At 37.2% G+C, this 18,014-nt stretch overlaps 1 protein-coding gene across 1 annotated transcript in view; it reads right to left on the minus strand.

Annotated features, from left to right (window-relative positions):
* si (sucrase-isomaltase) overlaps positions 1-18,014 on the minus strand; it is a 42,746-nt gene that overhangs the window by 8,719 nt on the left and 16,013 nt on the right. The window contains exons 17-40 of the mRNA XM_087796350.1: positions 17,649-17,765; positions 15,317-15,471; positions 14,134-14,218; positions 10,815-10,871; positions 8,521-8,645; positions 8,352-8,440; positions 8,167-8,216; positions 7,906-8,079; positions 7,381-7,530; positions 6,368-6,574; positions 6,116-6,270; positions 5,187-5,355; positions 3,764-3,860; positions 3,575-3,687; positions 3,175-3,300; positions 2,651-2,779; positions 2,426-2,539; positions 2,138-2,200; positions 1,941-2,057; positions 1,786-1,876; positions 1,559-1,697; positions 1,203-1,336; positions 1,026-1,060; positions 466-582 (exon numbers count right to left, since the gene is read on the minus strand). Of these exons, the coding sequence (XP_087652476.1) occupies positions 466-582; positions 1,026-1,060; positions 1,203-1,336; positions 1,559-1,697; positions 1,786-1,876; positions 1,941-2,057; positions 2,138-2,200; positions 2,426-2,539; positions 2,651-2,779; positions 3,175-3,300; positions 3,575-3,687; positions 3,764-3,860; positions 5,187-5,355; positions 6,116-6,270; positions 6,368-6,574; positions 7,381-7,530; positions 7,906-8,079; positions 8,167-8,216; positions 8,352-8,440; positions 8,521-8,645; positions 10,815-10,871; positions 14,134-14,218; positions 15,317-15,471; positions 17,649-17,765 (2,808 nt within the window). The remainder of the gene's footprint in view (positions 1-465; positions 583-1,025; positions 1,061-1,202; positions 1,337-1,558; positions 1,698-1,785; positions 1,877-1,940; positions 2,058-2,137; positions 2,201-2,425; positions 2,540-2,650; positions 2,780-3,174; positions 3,301-3,574; positions 3,688-3,763; positions 3,861-5,186; positions 5,356-6,115; positions 6,271-6,367; positions 6,575-7,380; positions 7,531-7,905; positions 8,080-8,166; positions 8,217-8,351; positions 8,441-8,520; positions 8,646-10,814; positions 10,872-14,133; positions 14,219-15,316; positions 15,472-17,648; positions 17,766-18,014) is intronic.

Genomic DNA, 18,014 nt, shown 5'->3' on the forward strand with positions numbered 1-18,014 from the left:
GGGGGAACTATCACTTTAAGTGTTTCCTAAATAGCGCTAGTTAGCGATTAGTTGGTCGATGTTTATACGTACATACTTTTATGCACTTAAACCGTCTAATTCTATGGCGTAAAATGTAACTTTACACCAAACAAATTCTCTCCAGATTCTGCATCTCTTATTGAAAAATATATAGTTAACAAACCGCAAAATTCTATTTTGCTTAATCGGTTCATGGTCGTTTAGTAAATATGCCCACAAAAGGTCAAATTTAAGTGTGCATTTGGTCCTAAAAATGAGTTAAATTTTCAAGAATAACCTTATAATAAAAAAAATATATCGTAGAACAAATTAATAAAAAGCTAAATGTTTCTGCACCCCTACAGAATTGAGATTGTACATGCTTCTGTTATATTTCATTAAAAACCGAAGCCATTATTCTAAAGGATATCCTTAAACAAATTGAAATGACCGCTTAAAACTCACCGGGCTTCCCTTGCCGTTGTGGTTGCGTGAATATGGGTAGAAAGCCCCCAGGTGCATCCAGCGGAGACACATCTCATATTCGGCCTTGTTAAAGAACCCACAAATGTCTGCGCCGGTCTAAATGAAGACAGAAAACAGATAAGACAAGGAGGATGGATAAGGAAATTTAAGAAAAATGTGTCATTAAATACAGTACAACATTATGCTTATTTCTATAATAGTGGTCTATAGCTCTGTTTGTTCCTTATACAATAAAAAAATATTAATGATGATGAATAGTATTTTCTAGATGATCAACCCTCTTTCAATAAGTTGAATTAAAAGTATTTTATATCCGTCTACTTTACCACATATTTTGAGCCAATTCAGTTCCTTTGGGTCAGCAAATTAAATCCAAGCTTTAACTATAATGAATGATCTGATATAAATACATTTTTTATCTTTTTAACAGGCAATTTTATGATAACATTGGCAGCTGCCAAAAGAGCACAGGCGTCAACGTCGTTCAAGGTCAAATTACCATATGCTTTTTCAAAATCAATCTCAATGATGGTACTTACATATGGAATACCAAACATGCTGAACTCCATCATGCCTGTAGAGAACAGAAATCGTATTATTTTTTTTGCACAGTACACAGTTCACCTTTATTCAAAGCCCCTCGGACGCCTTTCGTGAATCCTGCCTAACAGATTACAGATTTCATTATAGTGATAACGCTTGATGCATGTATTTACCGATGATAGATTTGTCCAGTTGATTCCATTTTGCGTCGTTGTCACCAAGCCAATGGCCGGCCCATTTTCCAGATGAAGGGTAAGTGGACCTGGTCACCACGATGCCTCTCTTTCCAGTGACATCTAGCAAGGCACTGTTGCGATAGTACACAAACATTAGGGTAAAGCAATACAAAAAAAAAAAAATGAATACAAATAATTTAATGTTTCCTTTAATACATAAGGCGGTTCTGGATTATTTTCCTTTCATATATGTGTTTTTCAAGTTGTTCCAATCTTTTAAATCGCATCATATCCTGAGGTGAGTTCATGTTAACATCGCTAGCACTAAGCCAACACAAAGTACTTCAACTTACTCGTATGTCGGCTTTGTGTGCGACCATCCATAGACACTGTGGACATCATAGTGTTTCACTTTTGTTCCGTCACTGAGAATTTGTTCACTGTTCATGCACAAAGTCTTGTGAGTCAACCCAAGATCCATTCGGTCCAAACCTTAAGTTGAAGGTATAAGAAACACATAATGTTATACATTGTACCTACCTTGTATTTAAGGACAATACAAAGGATAAGTAAATCTTACGAGGCATATAAGGTGGATTTTCCAGAAGTGGGTTTCCAAGGCAATTCCCCCCGACAGTGCCATGAACAAAACTGGCCGGCTCGTTCATGTCCTTTTTAAATCGGAAATAAGACGGTGACCCAGAGTGATGCAAAATGAAGTCTACGCTTACTTACAATCCATAAGCCGTCAAACTTCATGGTGTTGTTGTAGAAATCCTTTATTTCCTGATGCCACCATCTTGCTGTTTGGTTTCGGAAAAAGTCGGGGAATGCGGCGAATGATCTGTAAAGCTGTTCCGTGAGATATAATCATTAATCAAGGTCAGAAGTAGATCTCTACTAACTACGTATTTAAAGTGAAATGATCGTACCTCGACCTGCTCCTCCCAGCCCAGAGATTCATCAACCGTCACGTTGGGATAGTCGGGCCAAACCTAAAGATGCCGAATTATACAGCGATTTCATTCATAATTCCGCATCATTTTTCTTTTAATAAAAATAATTTATATTATGTTAGTTCCAGTGATGATTACGGTCTTAAAGGTGTTTTGAAAAATATTGTATCCCCCTCACTGCAGGCCGCTTCAAAACCTGCCCCTTATATTTGCTCTTTATTCTTTATTTGCCGACAGTTCTTATTTTTTAAGCTTTTTTCTTACCTTCCCCCACACAATGGAGTCGCCTAACTCTTTGGGGTATTTGATGAACACGTCTTGTTCTACACCTCTATCAAAGGCAGGGTAGACCGTTTCGTTGCCTGAAATGGCGGGGTCCTGCAGACAACGGAAGAAAATATATATATCTAAATGTTTTTGTTTGCTGACTACAGGGTAAACTTAAAAGTACTTGTGTAAGAAAATTAATTGGGTAAGAAAATTCCTCACCAGTATGAATATGAATCTCATGCCTTCGCTTCTCATGTCATCGACAAGGGCTGGGAGATTCTTAAAATTGGGGTCTAGCACGAAGTTCAGCTGACGGTCCATGTAGTCGATGTCTGCATACTGAACATCCTGTGCGAGGAAAAAAAACTCACATCAAAACGACAAAATCCAAGATTGCATTAATTGCTAAACAAACAATCAAACAGATACACATGAAAAAAATAGCTTTTCATCAAGAATAAAACATGCAACGATGTGTTTGTATTGTAGATTATTTTCTTTGTAATGTGACCTCTGATTTCTCTCGTGGGAGATATTGGTACTGCTCAAAAAGACAGAAGGCAGTAGAATTGATTCACATGAAAGAGGACACAATGATTAAAGGAAACAACATGTAGGCGAGTCGACTTGTTCTTCCTCAGGAAATCAAGGACAGTGAATACAAGGCATGGAAACAGTAGTAGGAAAAAAGACACTGACATTTTTTGTCTGGTACTTCTGCAACTTTTTAAACATAATCTTACATAGGGAATCCCAGCGGCCACCATGTCTCTGTAGAGATCTGATATTTCCTTGTCGTTTGCGTAACCGTAGCGACAGAGCTGGAACCCAAGGGACCAATATGCAGGCAGGACGGGTCGCCCAATCAGCTGTTAGGAGGAAAAAAAAATAGTGGTCAGGGCATTCCGGTAGAGAATGAGAGAAAGTTATTTCGTAAAGAAGTGTACACCCCTTAAATGTTTATATGTGTGTCCACTGTGTGTGTGTGTGTGTGAGCAAGATTGGCTAAATGAGAGGGTGCAATGAAGCAGCACATCTCCAGCTGCTGCAGTCCATCAACAGAGGCCCATGGCCACACACACAAAAAAAACCTGACACACACAAAGATGCTCATGCACAAAAAAACCCCCAAAAACGACGTACTGCAGTGTACTCCTGCACCACCATTTCAGGTGTAGGCCCCATGACCACGTAGAAATCGAGTATTCCTCCAATAGTTCGGTAGGTCAAAGCAGGGGTCGGTTGGAAAGTCACATCTGGGGAAAAAAAACACGGTTACGAAGATCTTAAACTAGTGAAAGTGCGACCTAAAATACTTGTTTTTCCTCTCACCCATGGCATTGCTGTTGAGCAGCAGCACACCGTGAGCATGACCGCTTGTCTCCAAACCCATGTAGAACGGGTGTACGCCATAGTTGTTCTTTTTGTACTGCAGAGAAAAAAAAAGTTTAAAAAGTGTAAGACGGCTGTTTTATTGGTTCTACATGTTAAGGGTTGTTATTTAATTGTTTGGCGAACCGACGCAAAATAAATGACCTTAATGCGCAACTAAAGTGAAAACCCAACTCTCTTGACTCACTCACAAGTTTCAAATGTTGAATTCTTTCTCTCCAAGATGCAGTAATTCCCTCATAATGACCATGTTTTGAAGTTATTACTTATTTATTATAAAGTCCTTCCCTGTCTGAAATCTCAGCGAATGAGAGGTTACGAGAGCGGAGTCCATTATGACGTAATACTGTCCTTACTCAACTATAATCATGTCCCGCTTTGTTTAAACAATTAGACAATTAGTCGACGTGGTTATGGTAAACAAGATTATATCTCCAGAAAAACTGTGTTTTAAGTGGGCGGGACTTAAGCACATTTTATTATATAAAATATTTCAATAAAAATATGTTTTTTACAGACAGACACATACTGGTGAGTACAAAAGAGGTCCAAGAGCAATTTAACCCTTTTGTTATCTCGGGGTCAAGGTGACCCAAGGGCCAATAGGCTGAAAACAAACAAAAACTACACTTATTTCAACTCAATCACCTGATGATTGATAACCTGAGTCATCAAAAGCAAGAAGTACGTAAATGTATAGTGTTTTTTTTATAAAATCAAGTTTTAAGTCATCTTTCCTGCTCCCGCCAAAGTTTGGCGCGAAAGCCCAATTACGGCATCCTTAAAAAACCCTAAATCCAGATGGTACCCCAGATAAGCTCTAAAATGTAATTATCCGTTTCATTATCAGCCTTTTTTTTGTTGAAATGATGACTCATATGAGGCATGAATTGTTGTCGCACTACAAGATACGCACACCCGGAGGAAAATTAGGAACATTGCATTTTTCACTTCCTGTTTTTTAGCATATGGCACAGCTCGAATTAACATACGGTGCTATCCGTGTCAATGCTGGGTTGAATATTTTCCTCCTTCAAATGACTTTCCAGTTGTATCCACGGCTTTACACTTGATTTCACCATTAGGGCCAGTCATGGCGGCTCAGCGTTCAGGCTTGATTATGCTAATTCAGGTGAAAACATCTCAACATGAATAAGCATAATCCCGACCTTGACACAGGCCTGGAAAACAGGATGACACCCCTTTTTCACATAAACATCCCAGAGAGATGAGTTTCTATATAATGAAGAATGGTTTCTTTTTACAAGTCGGCATCTAAAGTCACCCCACGGTAAATATGTATCGTTTAGTTTATCGCTTCGCTTTCCACACAATTATTTTAAAGCGAAAGTTTGCGACTTACGCCAGGGGGCTCATCCTTGGAAAACATCCCCCAGGTGTTATAGTTGAGGTCATGTTTATAGGTGGGATGCTCCGTCTCCCCGAACCCGTAGATGGAATCTGACGGCAGTCTCGTGGACACTTGGATGAACATTTCGGAGAAGGTGAAACCAGGTGTAGACGAGTCCCAACTGAGAAAAAAGATTCAATATAAGTGTTGTTTCCTAGAAATCTTAAAGTCTTCCTCTCCACGATGCAGCAGGTCCCTCATCATGAAGATGCTATTACTTTATAAAGTTATCCCCTGTCTGAAATCTCGGCGAACAAAAGGTTACGAGAGCAGAGTCCATTATGACTTAATAATGTCTTCACTCCTCCTCCAACCAGCTATAATCTTGCCTCATTTTGTTTATACAACAAGTCCCTATGAGATGGGGATTACCGGGTTTCAATGCCACTCTGTGACTAACCTTGATGCTTGACCAATCACAACATCTATCTGTCCTGATGAGCAACGTTGTATATGGAGATTGTTGTGAGGAGACAAAATACAAAAGAAAACCTAAATCAAAAGTGTTAAAAATGAGATGGGCCCTTGTGTGATTGAGTTCAAGTCCTTTTGGTCGTGAACAAATTGTAGACTATTCAAACAGGAAGTAGTCAAATGCAAAAAATGTATTTTCTTTCTACCATCAAATTCCTTACACTTATTGGAAGTCTGTATAATTGATGACTTACGTACTATATTTTATTTACCTTATTTCACACACTTATATCTTTATGTGTTAAGTGTTTTCAGTGGGCGGGGCTTAAGCAGATTTTTCTAATGTCCATATTTCAATGAAAAGAGTTTTTTTTACAAACAGGATGTATTTAAGAAACATCTAAATGAACACATTAGTTAACCTTTAAGGATTTTGTATGAGGAGGCGGGTAAAGCCAAAAACTCACATCGTTTCCCCGGTGAGTTTCCGAACGATCTTGATTCCAAAGGGATTTTGAACCACAGTCACTTTGTAAAGCCTCTTCTCCTCGCTGGGCTCGGGGGCAGCAGGTGTCGTCAGCGGCACTGGAACCTCGTACCGTGCTTTCATTGGGTCTAAAATCTGGACAATATAAAAAAAAAAAAATGTGAAAAACTTGTTTTTTTTTTAACTTTTTCATGTATCTAAACTGAAATATGCGCTAATGAAAAAGACCTACCTTGAACTGTAGCATGTCACCACTGTGGTAGAAAATGGAAACGCGGAGTGCGTCGATATCTGGAGATCCCGGGCGTCCACTGCTCTTGTATTTCTTGTTCCGGGTGATGTCGAGGGTTATGCCTGTGGGGCTTGCGTTGGTATTGGTGACTGCGTATCCATAGTCCTCTGGATAGAAGCACCATGGAGCTAATGCGATGCTGCTCGGCTGCATTAAAAAGGAAACAACAAGTGTTACTTAAAACAATAACACAGAACATTTTGACATCATTATTACGTCATGACCCACAAAGTAGAACTCTCACGCTTTTATTTTGACAATTATTTTGCATATGCTTTGTATGAGTGACTAGTAAGTATTTACTTTGGTATTTGTCAATTACTTATATCAGCCGGGCATTTGTTACGGGATGCCTTACAGAAATAAAGAGTAATTACTATTATACTACTAATATTACTGTCTTAAAGGTGTGTTGAAAAAGGTTATATCACCCTCACTGCAGCCCGCTTAAGAACCTGCCTCTTATATTTGCACTTTGTTCTTTATTTGCACTTTGTTCTTGTTTTTTATTAAACTATCGTCTGCTGTGAACTGGAAACACAATTTCCCGAAGGAGATCTCCTGTGGGATTAATAAAGTCTACCTGTATATATATATATATATATATATTTTCTTTGAAGTAACATTAGCCAGTGATCTTGACACTTTGACAAGTGGCTCCTTTCAGTCAAGTTTACTCCAAAAATAAACCGGTTAACTTGTGGAAAAATGTTATTATATGAAAGGTCGGTCCGTGAATTTCAATGTCCACATTTAACAAGTCCGCATTGCAAATTTGAATAAGTGGATCTGTTTTTGTATCTGCCAACATCACATATGGTGGTGGTAAAATTCAAAGTTGGGTTGAGTAAAATCCATGTTTTCCTTTTACTTATCACTGTTTTTTCTGATTGATGCATTTATTTTGCTAACCATTTTCACTGCCTTAATGTCTTACTGTTATTTCTTCTTACCTTCCAGATGCAGCCTCTGCTCGTACACTTGGTTTCGTCTGCATCGTCCTCAGGATGGCAGTCGTATCGCATGTCTTCTTCTTTGACAAAGTCCCACTGCACCACAAAGCTCTCGCCAAAGTTCAAGGTGAGGTCTTTCAGGATGAGCACCTATGTATTAAAGAGAAATAGACTATGGATGGGTGTTCCGATCGTAGGGCAGTTTGTATCGATAATAAATACACATTTTTTATTTATTTGTTAAAAATTGTGAGTGGAATTGAACAGAGATTTATTAGTTGTGAAAATATTTGAACCTAAAATAAGGGTTGCAAAATAAATGTGTTACCATTTACTACCATTGCTTTAACTTGCCTTTATTGTTTAACCCTTGTGTTAAAGGCCTGAAAACATATGTAAACAAATGTAACAACACAAGGGTTAATACAATTGTTAAAGAGTCTAAAAAGAGTCAGGGCTTCTTGGACCAGCTCGACAAGCAGATACAGTAACGTTCAAGAGCTGAACAAATAAATCGTGATTTACATGTTTTGTGGGATCATGATCAACGCTGGCGGCTGGTAGCACGTTGCTAACGCCTCCCTGTGTCACGGTAACGCTCTTCGGTGCCACCGCCACACCGAGGAATGTGAAGGTCTTAAACTTTAACGCATTTGGATCCTTGTAGCCATTTTTCATGATGTCCATCCTCAGCTCCCCCTGCAAAAAACATGTGTTTCATTCTGTAGATCAGTAGATATCCTGAAATATTATTGATGTATTTATTTAAGGGCAAGACAACCTTACCTGGTCGAATGTGAAGTTGTAGTGGGAGTAGGTGCCACTTTGAACAGTGTCTGGAAAGTATAAATGCTGGGGTTAAGGCTAACATTAATACTATTAGGGATGTGGCTGTTTCTGAGTTGGTTTAAGAAAACACACACTCTTTCAAAAATGTTATTTTTTTTAAGGGTGAATGGGTAAAGCTATACCTCTTGCATCTCCGTCATCCCAGAATAGTTCCCCAGTTGCCTGGTAATTGTCGTCCAGAGCCACAATCAAACCCATGGGATTACGCCGACTAGAAAAATGTTTGAAACAGAAACGTCAAAAATATGTATATATATTTGAATATTTAATGATCTTTTAAGGTACATTTACCTTTGCACGGTTGTTACTGCTGGCTCTTGCGTGGGAAGGATGGCTCCACCTCGGATATGCAGCCCAAGCTTATCAGCTGGTAGATTCATATTTACTTCCTGTTTTCGGGAACTTTCTTTCACCATCTGATAGGATAAAAAGTAAGTAAGTAATACTTTTATTAATAAGAGCGCTTTTCTAGGGTCACAAAGCGCTTACATAATCAAAACAATACTCAATAAAATATATACTTAAAAGGTCAAGATAACACCGAGAATAACACAGGCATTCAAGAAAATCAAGGAAAAGCCTGCACGATTAAAAATGTCTTAAGAAGAATTAATTGGATATTTGTGTGTCTAGAAACTTTCATTTAATTTAACCATAACCTTTATCGTATTCCAGCTAAAGTACCTGGTGTTCCCAGGTTTTTTTTTATAATATATTAGGAAAAATACTTGAAAGGAAAAATTCGATGTGTATTGCATTATATTTTATTGAATATTGTTTTGATTGTTTAAGCGCTTTGTGAACCTGGTCTGGAAAAGCGCTATATAAATACAAATTACTTACTTACGTTAAAATGTTTTTGTCACTTATATAAAAAAGCTTGCATGGACTTAAAGGAGCGCTAGTGTCATTTTTTTGGCCAATGTCAACAGCTAACGAAAAATAACAATTGGACAACTTTTAAAATCCTGTAAATTGCTTAACATTTAAAGTATAGAGCTCTAATTTAACACTACAGTTAATGGGGTAGTTACCACACGATTGAGATTTTGGGCGAACAAACAAGACCAAAAACGACAAATTGTGAATTTATTTTTCACAATGAATGGTCTGTGAAGGTTTTAAAATGTGGGTTCTATCTTCTCTATTGAATTCCTATGTCTTAATATACAATAATACTTCTAATTGCAATTTGCTGTTTTTCCATCTCAACCATGGCACTTGTTTTTTTCCATGGCCATTTCTGTTACATCTGGCCCGAATCCCCCCAACTGTACCATTGCTCTACAGTGATAATCACTGGGGACCAACAAGGACAAGAGGCCAGCAGCGAGACAACTAATCTAATCCTTCATCTGATCAGCAGCCGCTCTCTCCGTCGCAACCACGACGGCCAAATAAGGTCCCTCAGGAACTATACACTTCTTTTATCTCTGCCATGGAGATATTCCTCCTATTCTTCTCCATGTCCTCTTTTTTTTGTCCCATTCCTTTCTTGTCTTTTCTTGTTATTATCGCTTATCTCATGTGTCTTGGTTTCAAAGAAAGAATTTAGAGCAAATACTTTGATCTGATACGTGGTCTTTGTTTACACAGTCGTGAGGCAGGATAGCAATAAGTAGAGGCTATTCATCTATGTAGGCGGTGATAGGACGGTGTATTTATGGAACAAGAATATCTGTTTGAGTGAAATAAGGTCATTAATTTATAAACTATGACTCATATTAATGCGAAATAATTGTCTTGTTTCTTATAATCTATACTCCATCCTGGTCACATAACTTAACTAGGGCATTTTTATGATATTTAGCAAATGTAATAAGGTGTCAAAATGTATTTTAAATGTTCTAAACTGCGAATTGAAGTATTAATTACTTCATAACAAATGTGCCATGTCAGGGTAAACCTACTTTCAAGTCTTCTTCATAGATAGAGCTACCACTCATCATAATCATTCCACTTAGTTTTAAAATGAAAGACTCGTACATTTCTCTATGTTTAAAATAGTAAAATCTTACCTGTCCCAAAAGTTTATCACACAGATAACGGATTTACTTGCTACTCAATCAAGCTCACTCAAACCCCTGCAGGAGCCAAGGTCTTAAGGGCAAGTTTTCAGATAATTAAATGTATATATTTATATTTTTTTGGTGGTTGAATATCGTCTATACCCTTCACCGTACCACCCTTTGACAAATATATAGCTTATGATGTACATTCTTTTCAACTAAATCGATTTTCTTTCATAATAAATATCTTGAATTTAATTTAATGTTTATTTTCTTTAAAAAAAAAAAAGAAATACAGTAATTTTTAGGTGAACAACATGTTTCACACCTATTATGAATGTATTGCATGTAGTAATGTATAGAAACTATACATTGGTACATTGTTATGAAAATATATTTACTATGCTCTATAAAAAAAAACTCTATTAAATTGTAAGGCTTTTTTGAAATTTAACATTTTTAATAAATGCTTTTCAAAACAATGCAAAAAAAAGGTTCTTTCATTCTTTTTATGAATTAATTGAGATTTTCTGGGTAAAGTATGTGTGCAAGAAGAATGTTTATTTCCAAGCTTACCGTCTCGTAGTCGTACCACACACTGTCCGGGATGTACGCTTTGATATTCACCACGCCCTACATGGAACACAGGCAGACCATGTATAAGCAAAATGCCAACTGTAACTTTTTACCTCGCAAACTTTGATCCACCACAACCATCACAGAAAAGGAGGCGTGAAGATGACTTCACAACGGAGACAATCTCACGTCAAAGTGTCATTCTAGAACTATCCATCATCTGATATAAAGCCAGGTGACATTTCTGTTCCCGGGCGGTGTGGCGAAGAAAAAAAAAAAAGACAAAATTGACTGATAGGTGACACACTTTGAAGGGTGAGGCGGGAGACCCACAAAAGCAATCAATAGAAAAACTCAAAGCCTTTGATAGTATTGTCACTTTTTTTTTTTTTTACTGCCACATGGTGGAAATATAGAGGTGAGAACGAGGAGAAGCACAAACAATGATGTCAGCATTTTCTTTGCACAGTCATCACTATTTCAAGAGTGGGATCCTCATGGAAACTTCCTGACTTAAGCTACCTTTTTCTTATCAGGACGACCACTGAGGGCATCTATTGGTAAGAATCTCGCGTTACGATGAGTATCACGATACTATATATTGAAATACTGCAATATATCTGTGGTACTAGACTATGGTGTTGCAGAATTTACAGACCGCATCGTAGTCTGTTACGAAGTCGTAACATAAATCAAAATATTGCCAAACATCAGCTTTAATAGCTGTTCGAGTAAACTGTATCCTCTTGTCCCTAGTAATCGACATTATCGCATTGGGCCTTTGATGGATGTACCAACTGCTATCGGCCAGAAGTTTAAAATCTAACACAAAAAAGGAGGAAATCTGGAATATTTACACATTAATTTAAAATGAAAAAATTAATTGATTAAATGTTTACACACTTTATGGAAAGGTTAACCATAAACGTAAATACTATACAAATTAAATATGGTTTGAAGGCCAAAAAATAATAAAATAAAATATGGAACAAGAATATGTGTTTGAGTGAAATAAGTGCATCAATTTATAAACTATGACTCACATTAATGCTAAATAATTGTCTTATTTCTTATTATCTATTCTCTATCCTGGTCACGTAACTAAACTAGGGCATGTTTATGATCTTTATCAATTGTAATAAGGTGTCAAAATGTATTTAAAATATTCTAAACTGTGAATTGAAGTATTAATTACGTTTTAAAACTAAGTGGAAAGTCTCTATGTTTCTATGTTTAAAATATAACATTTTTAAGATAAACACCTGTCCTAAAAGTTTATCACCCAACACTGTAATTTCTTGGATTTACAAACAACTGTTTCTTTAAACGCCTTTGATGGATGTTACAACTGCTATCGTCCAGAAGTTTAAAATGTAACACAAAAAAAGGACGAAATCTTGAATATATACACATTAATTTAAAATGAAAAAAATAATAAATCTCATTTTTACACACTTTATTGAAATATGAACCATATGAGTAACTACCATAAAAATAAAATATGGTTTGAAGGCCAAAAAATATGAAAATAAAATATGAAAAGAATATAAATAAATAATATGTTGAATATCTATACAGTATCTTAAAAAAAATTAAAAGAAATTGCGATCTAAAGACCACTCGGAGGAGCCACTATCACCTCATCAGGTGTCTTGGCCACTAGCAGTCACCATCCATTACGCGTTACCGTAATGAAATCGGACTCGAGGACTTAGCTTTGTTACCATCTTTGATTGAGTTCGACAAGGCACGGCAATTCGCTGCCCCAAACCCGATAAGGTGAGCCGAGCCATCACGATAATCCGACGTCAGACTTCACTCCCCGTGATGAGACGGCAGCGAGCGAGCGAGCGAACGGTGGAGAGGCCGAAGAAATATTGGATGAAATTAAAGCGAATCAAAAGCGGGCGAGTTGACAGCCGCTGATAAAGAGAATGCAGATGAGATAAGGGAGCTAACATTTGATGAAAGGATGAACTCAAAAAAAAAAAAAAAAGAAGGAATGGGCGAGAGGGTGGATGGAGACCAGAGGGGATGACAGAAAGAGAGTTTTTCGCAGATCCTCCCCAGTTATCGTGAGGATCAAGGTTGGTGTATCCACTGATCTGAAGGATTGATCCGCTGCCTCATTAGGGAGAGAGAGAGGGAGGCAGGTGGACGAAAATGTAGAATCGGAAGAGACGGAGGGATCAGATATTCAAAAGCAATGTCAAAAGTGCGCCGTAACATTGTTTCTCAATTAACCCTCTAAGCCCTCTTGAAAGTACCTCGGTCTCCATCGAAAACTCCCGCTTGTCAAGGATCGTGAACATAAGATTTCCTCATAATTCTTAATGGGCCGAGAGTTTTAGTTGTAATAGAAGCTCATGAAAGTCTTATGTAAGGCCTTAACTTTGCTTGTAAAATAAAAAAAAAACTCTTTTAAATTAAACCTTAATACAAAAAATATATTGATAATTTCCACTACTTCACTTCACTCACAAGATTGTTGTGTTGCAAACACTCACACACACACTCACACAGAAACATCTATCACGCCTCTATCTGCACTTCTAATCTGCTAGTAATGAGGTCAGTGCTCTCATTAGATCTGAAAGGAAAGAGGGGGAATTTGAAAAAAAAAAACAAGAAGAAAGGGGGATGATTGGGAAAAAAGGCAAACAAAAAGGATGTCATGTTCTTCTCTTGGAGGTCAGATGATGTCGAGGGTGTTTGTCACGTGTCTGTGTTTGTCTATTTATCGTTTGTATTGAAGCAATTTTAAAGTTAACATTAACCATAGAACTAAAAAGTTGCTCGTCTTATTTCTATTTCTCTTTGTTTACCTTCACCTTTCTCTCCTAAACTGGCATTTGTGATTGAGTTTGACATCTTATTAGTTGCATTTTACTCAATATTAGTCTTAATAAATTATCTTATTGCTTCTTAAAAGTGACAACCTCCAGGTTGGCCCCATGTCACCCACTGCTATCTTTACCCGACATGCTAAAATATGAATTAAATATAACTATGGATCATTCCATTTTGGCTTCACTAAGAATTTTATTCGGTAAATTATGCCGGTCTCTATGTGACACAACCGAAGAAATGGATTAAACGTGTGTGTGTGTGTGTGTGTGTGTGTGTGTGTGTGTGTGTGTGTGTGTGTGTGTGTGTGTGTGTGTGTGTGTGTGTGTGTGTGTGTGTGTGTGTGTGTGTGTGTGTGTGTGTGTGTGTGTGTGTGTGTGTGTGTGTGTGTGTGTGTGTGTGTGTGTGTGTGTGTGTGTGTGTGTGTGTGTGTGTGTGTGTGTGTGTGTGTGTTTGTTATTGGCCGACTGACCGGGTCGAGAACTGGAGTGATGAGCAGATATTTTCCCCACAGGAACTGTCGGTCGATCCCCCACGTCGCGCTGTCAGAATAAAATCTTGGAAAGAAAAACGAGCCGTTAGGAATATAGACTTGTGCTGTGACAAGTTGAAATAAAATAGATTAATTAATTTAGTTTTTGATGCATTAATCTGTTTTTTATCACAACTAAAATAGCTGAAAAAAGCCTGTTTTTTTCTCCTTTAGGTTATGATTATAATGTGCAGATGGAAAAAGATATAATAGAAATTAATATGTGTAAAAATACGGTATACATTATGTTCTGCTGTGTTGAGACCCAGAGGTTTTTACCTAAAGGGCAACCTTTGTTTCAGTCAGTTAAGGAATCTTATTGACTTAATGCTTTTACTTAAAGATCTGGTTTAAAGTCACACATTTTACTTGCTACTAGAGAGAGTAGAACAGAGTTTACATGGTGTCTCTGTTAGTTTGCCGTTATATCTTTGTAAGTAAGTAAGTAATATTTGTAGAACGCTTTTCCAGACCAGGGTCACAAAGCGCTTAAACAATCAAAACAATACTCAATAGAATATATGCTTAAATGGTCAAGATAACACCGAGACAAGTCTCAGAGAATCAAGTCACAGTTTGAAAAGCCGTTGATTATCTTACTCCAAATGTTTCAACTAAACACAAACTTGAATAAACTATAAGATTATATGTTTAAGTGAACTTGATACACATACTTTGACTCAGGAGTTTCCATTTGTATCGTTCATTAGAAAATAATAATCTTATCAAACATCGGGTAAAGTAAAGTTAGAAATTTAACTTAGTAAGTAATATATTAAAAAAAAAAAAAAAAGTAATTATGACTCAAATGTATTCATTGCAATTATACCCTTAAATCTTGTTATCGCAGGGTCAAGGTGACCCAAAGTAGTATCCTTTTTTGTTAGCAACCTCCCTGGCCGTAAACATATTTGTTTTTTGGGCATTCGGGTCACCTTGACCCGGAAACAACACGAGGATTCAAAAAATGAATTTTAGAACACATAAAATGTTTTCAGTTAAGTATAAAACATATTATGATACATTTATTTTTTTATTATGGGTCTTTAAGTATCTTTTAATGAACCATATGATGATAACTATTATCCCTGTGCTTATGATCCGAGCTATAAAGTCGACTCACTCGTGCATGAGAGGACGCACCACCGTCTCCCCGGCGGTGTGGGCTTTGAAGAAGAGCGTGTAGAGGTACGGCAGGAGAGTGTAGCGGATGTTCAGGTAGTGCTTGGAGGTTCTGACCAGCATGGAGTCGGCGCCGTAGAAGGCCGGGTCCTGGGGCTGCAGAGAAAAAGGGGGTGAATATTAGGATAAATGAAGAGGGGTCATGTCAATAGATAAGGGGACAGATTAACTCGAGAAAATGACGACAAAAACGGAATCATGGCAGGAAGGATGGTGTTGAAACCAAGACGTCTGGTGGTTGCTGTGACCAGTGAAAGGGTGATTAGCAGCTAGGCCATACTTTTCTTTCTTTTTTTTTTTTTCCCATCTTGATAATCGTTTATGCCCTCGGCAGCAGCGTGTGATGAGAGGGAGTGTGTGAGCTCGGGAGTGTGTGTGTGTGTGTGTGTGTGCGTGTGTTATTACTGGCCTGTCTCATTAGAGCCATGATTAGGGCAAAGCAACGGTCACACATTAAATGTCTGGATTAGAAAAAGGAAGAGAAAAAAAATAAGAGAGGATTTCATATGCATCATTTTAATGTCGCTGTCCTCCAGCGAGCACAATGCCTCATCCAACTTGTGATGAATACACATTACACACACACACACACACACATGCAGTGACTCTCTATTGACCTTTCGTAACCCACCCATGTGCTATTTCTGCAGCAAGGATGAGACGCGAAATGTCAAATGAGGAATCCTGATAAGATCCTCCTTTTTTCACAGGTTGTTAAGTGGCTCACAACAATAAAAGTTTAATAAAAGTGTGAAACCCCTATGTATTAGTAAATTATTTACATTTTCTTCATATCAGTTTTGGAAAAACAAGTGCTTCCACTGAGCTAAAGGATCTGGTAAAACAGTCTAAACACAGAGAAGCTTCAGCTGCACATGTGTCAAGTGTTACGCAGCCTTTCTCTGCTGCTTTTAACTTAAAATCTGATGCCGTAAGTTTTTGGTTGGTGCCATTAAAAAATATTGAAACTTGTTTTCTAACTTCAGAAACGTGAAGAGTTCTCTTAATGTATTTACATGCAAAATTAATGGAAATTGAAAGTGGCTGAGTTCAAAGAGGGGGAGTGAGATGAACAGAAAGCAGTGTTGGAGCCTAAGTAACAGAAAGTGAGTCTTGAGGTTGTGTTTTTTACTCTGTGTAGTGTAACTGCAACCCTGGAGTCTTGAATAACGGTACGAAAATGTCTAAATATTTAGCAAATATCAATTGGCAGTAAAATAAAAAATAATAAAAAGGTTGTTGATTGAAAAAGTTTAGATTTAGACTATAAATATAAATAACTTACTTACTTACTAGCAGAAATGTTAACATTTTTCATATTAAAGTGATGTTTTTTTGTTTTTTTTGCCTTTATTCTCAGACAGAAACTCTCAGTAATGTTGGATAATTGCTCGATATTAAGACAATATTTTTTTTATCTGAGACAAAAGTAATCACTCATTAGAGTTTTTCCAACAAAACTTTATTCTTAATTCTGATCTCCAATATAGTCTTACTTAAACTGTAAAGTGTCTTGAGATAACTGTATTATGATAAGACACTGAACATCACCGAATCAAAATAAATACTTGTGACTAGTGGTGTAAGAAAATATCGATATATCGCTATATTATTTATTCCCGATACTGTATCGATATTCAATAGCACTGTTTTAATATCAAGAAAATGTGACATCAGTGGACTCTGTGGTAAATTTTGCTTTCACAAACTTCAAGACAGTCAATGATGACCGGCATTAAATAAAATGCATTTAACAAGTTTAGTTTAGTCATAAAACCGCTAAACGCTTTACTAAGTAACCTATAAATCGTGTTGATCACAGATTTTTTAATTAAAGTTAAAATGTGATTTCAAAGGTTAAATAAATATTCAACCTCAGCTTTTAAAGCTGATTTTTACAATCATTTTGGCTTCAAAACCAACTTTAAAATAAAATAAAAAACACTGACAGATACTAGATATCGCATGTTGCTCCGGGTTGCTAATGTAGTCTGTCAATGCACTCCATTGTTAACATAAGTTTACATTTTCTGTTAATATTTTGAGAAGCATTTTCTTACAAGCACTTGCACGTTTGATTAGAGAAAGTATTTGCCCATTTATTTGTTGTAAAAGCCAGAAAAAGTGTATATTATAATATATTGTTGTTACTACAATATCGCAATATATGGCAGTATATCGTATCATCAAACATTGTATCGTGATACATATCGTATCACCAGATTCTTGTCAATACACAGTAAATGTTTCATTAAATAAAAAAAATCTTGTACCTTATAGCCCTGGGCGTTGTGATTTCGGCTGAAGGGATAGAAAGCTCCCACCTGCATCCAGCGGCGACACAACTCCTCGGAGGAATCGTCGAAGAATCCACAGATATCGGCTCCGATCTGCAGCGAAAAGTAAGAGACGATATTGAACGAACGAACCTTAGAAACAGGACATTTAAATCTACGCTAAAGTAAAGCGAGGAGGCCGAGTCCAGTGGTCTTTATCTAAATGAATCACTAAACAAAGTCCAGGATGTTTCACTAGCAGCTCTCACCACGGGGGGGGCTTTTTGAATTTCCACTGTTTACTGGTGGACTCGTCTCACGACAGACTCGATCAGAGGGAATTGATCTAAATCGGATTTCAAC

Source organism: Callionymus lyra, chromosome 7 (genome assembly GCF_982586985.1).
Source record: "Callionymus lyra chromosome 7, fCalLyr1.hap1.1, whole genome shotgun sequence".
Taxonomy (NCBI): Eukaryota; Metazoa; Chordata; class Actinopteri; order Syngnathiformes; family Callionymidae; genus Callionymus; species Callionymus lyra.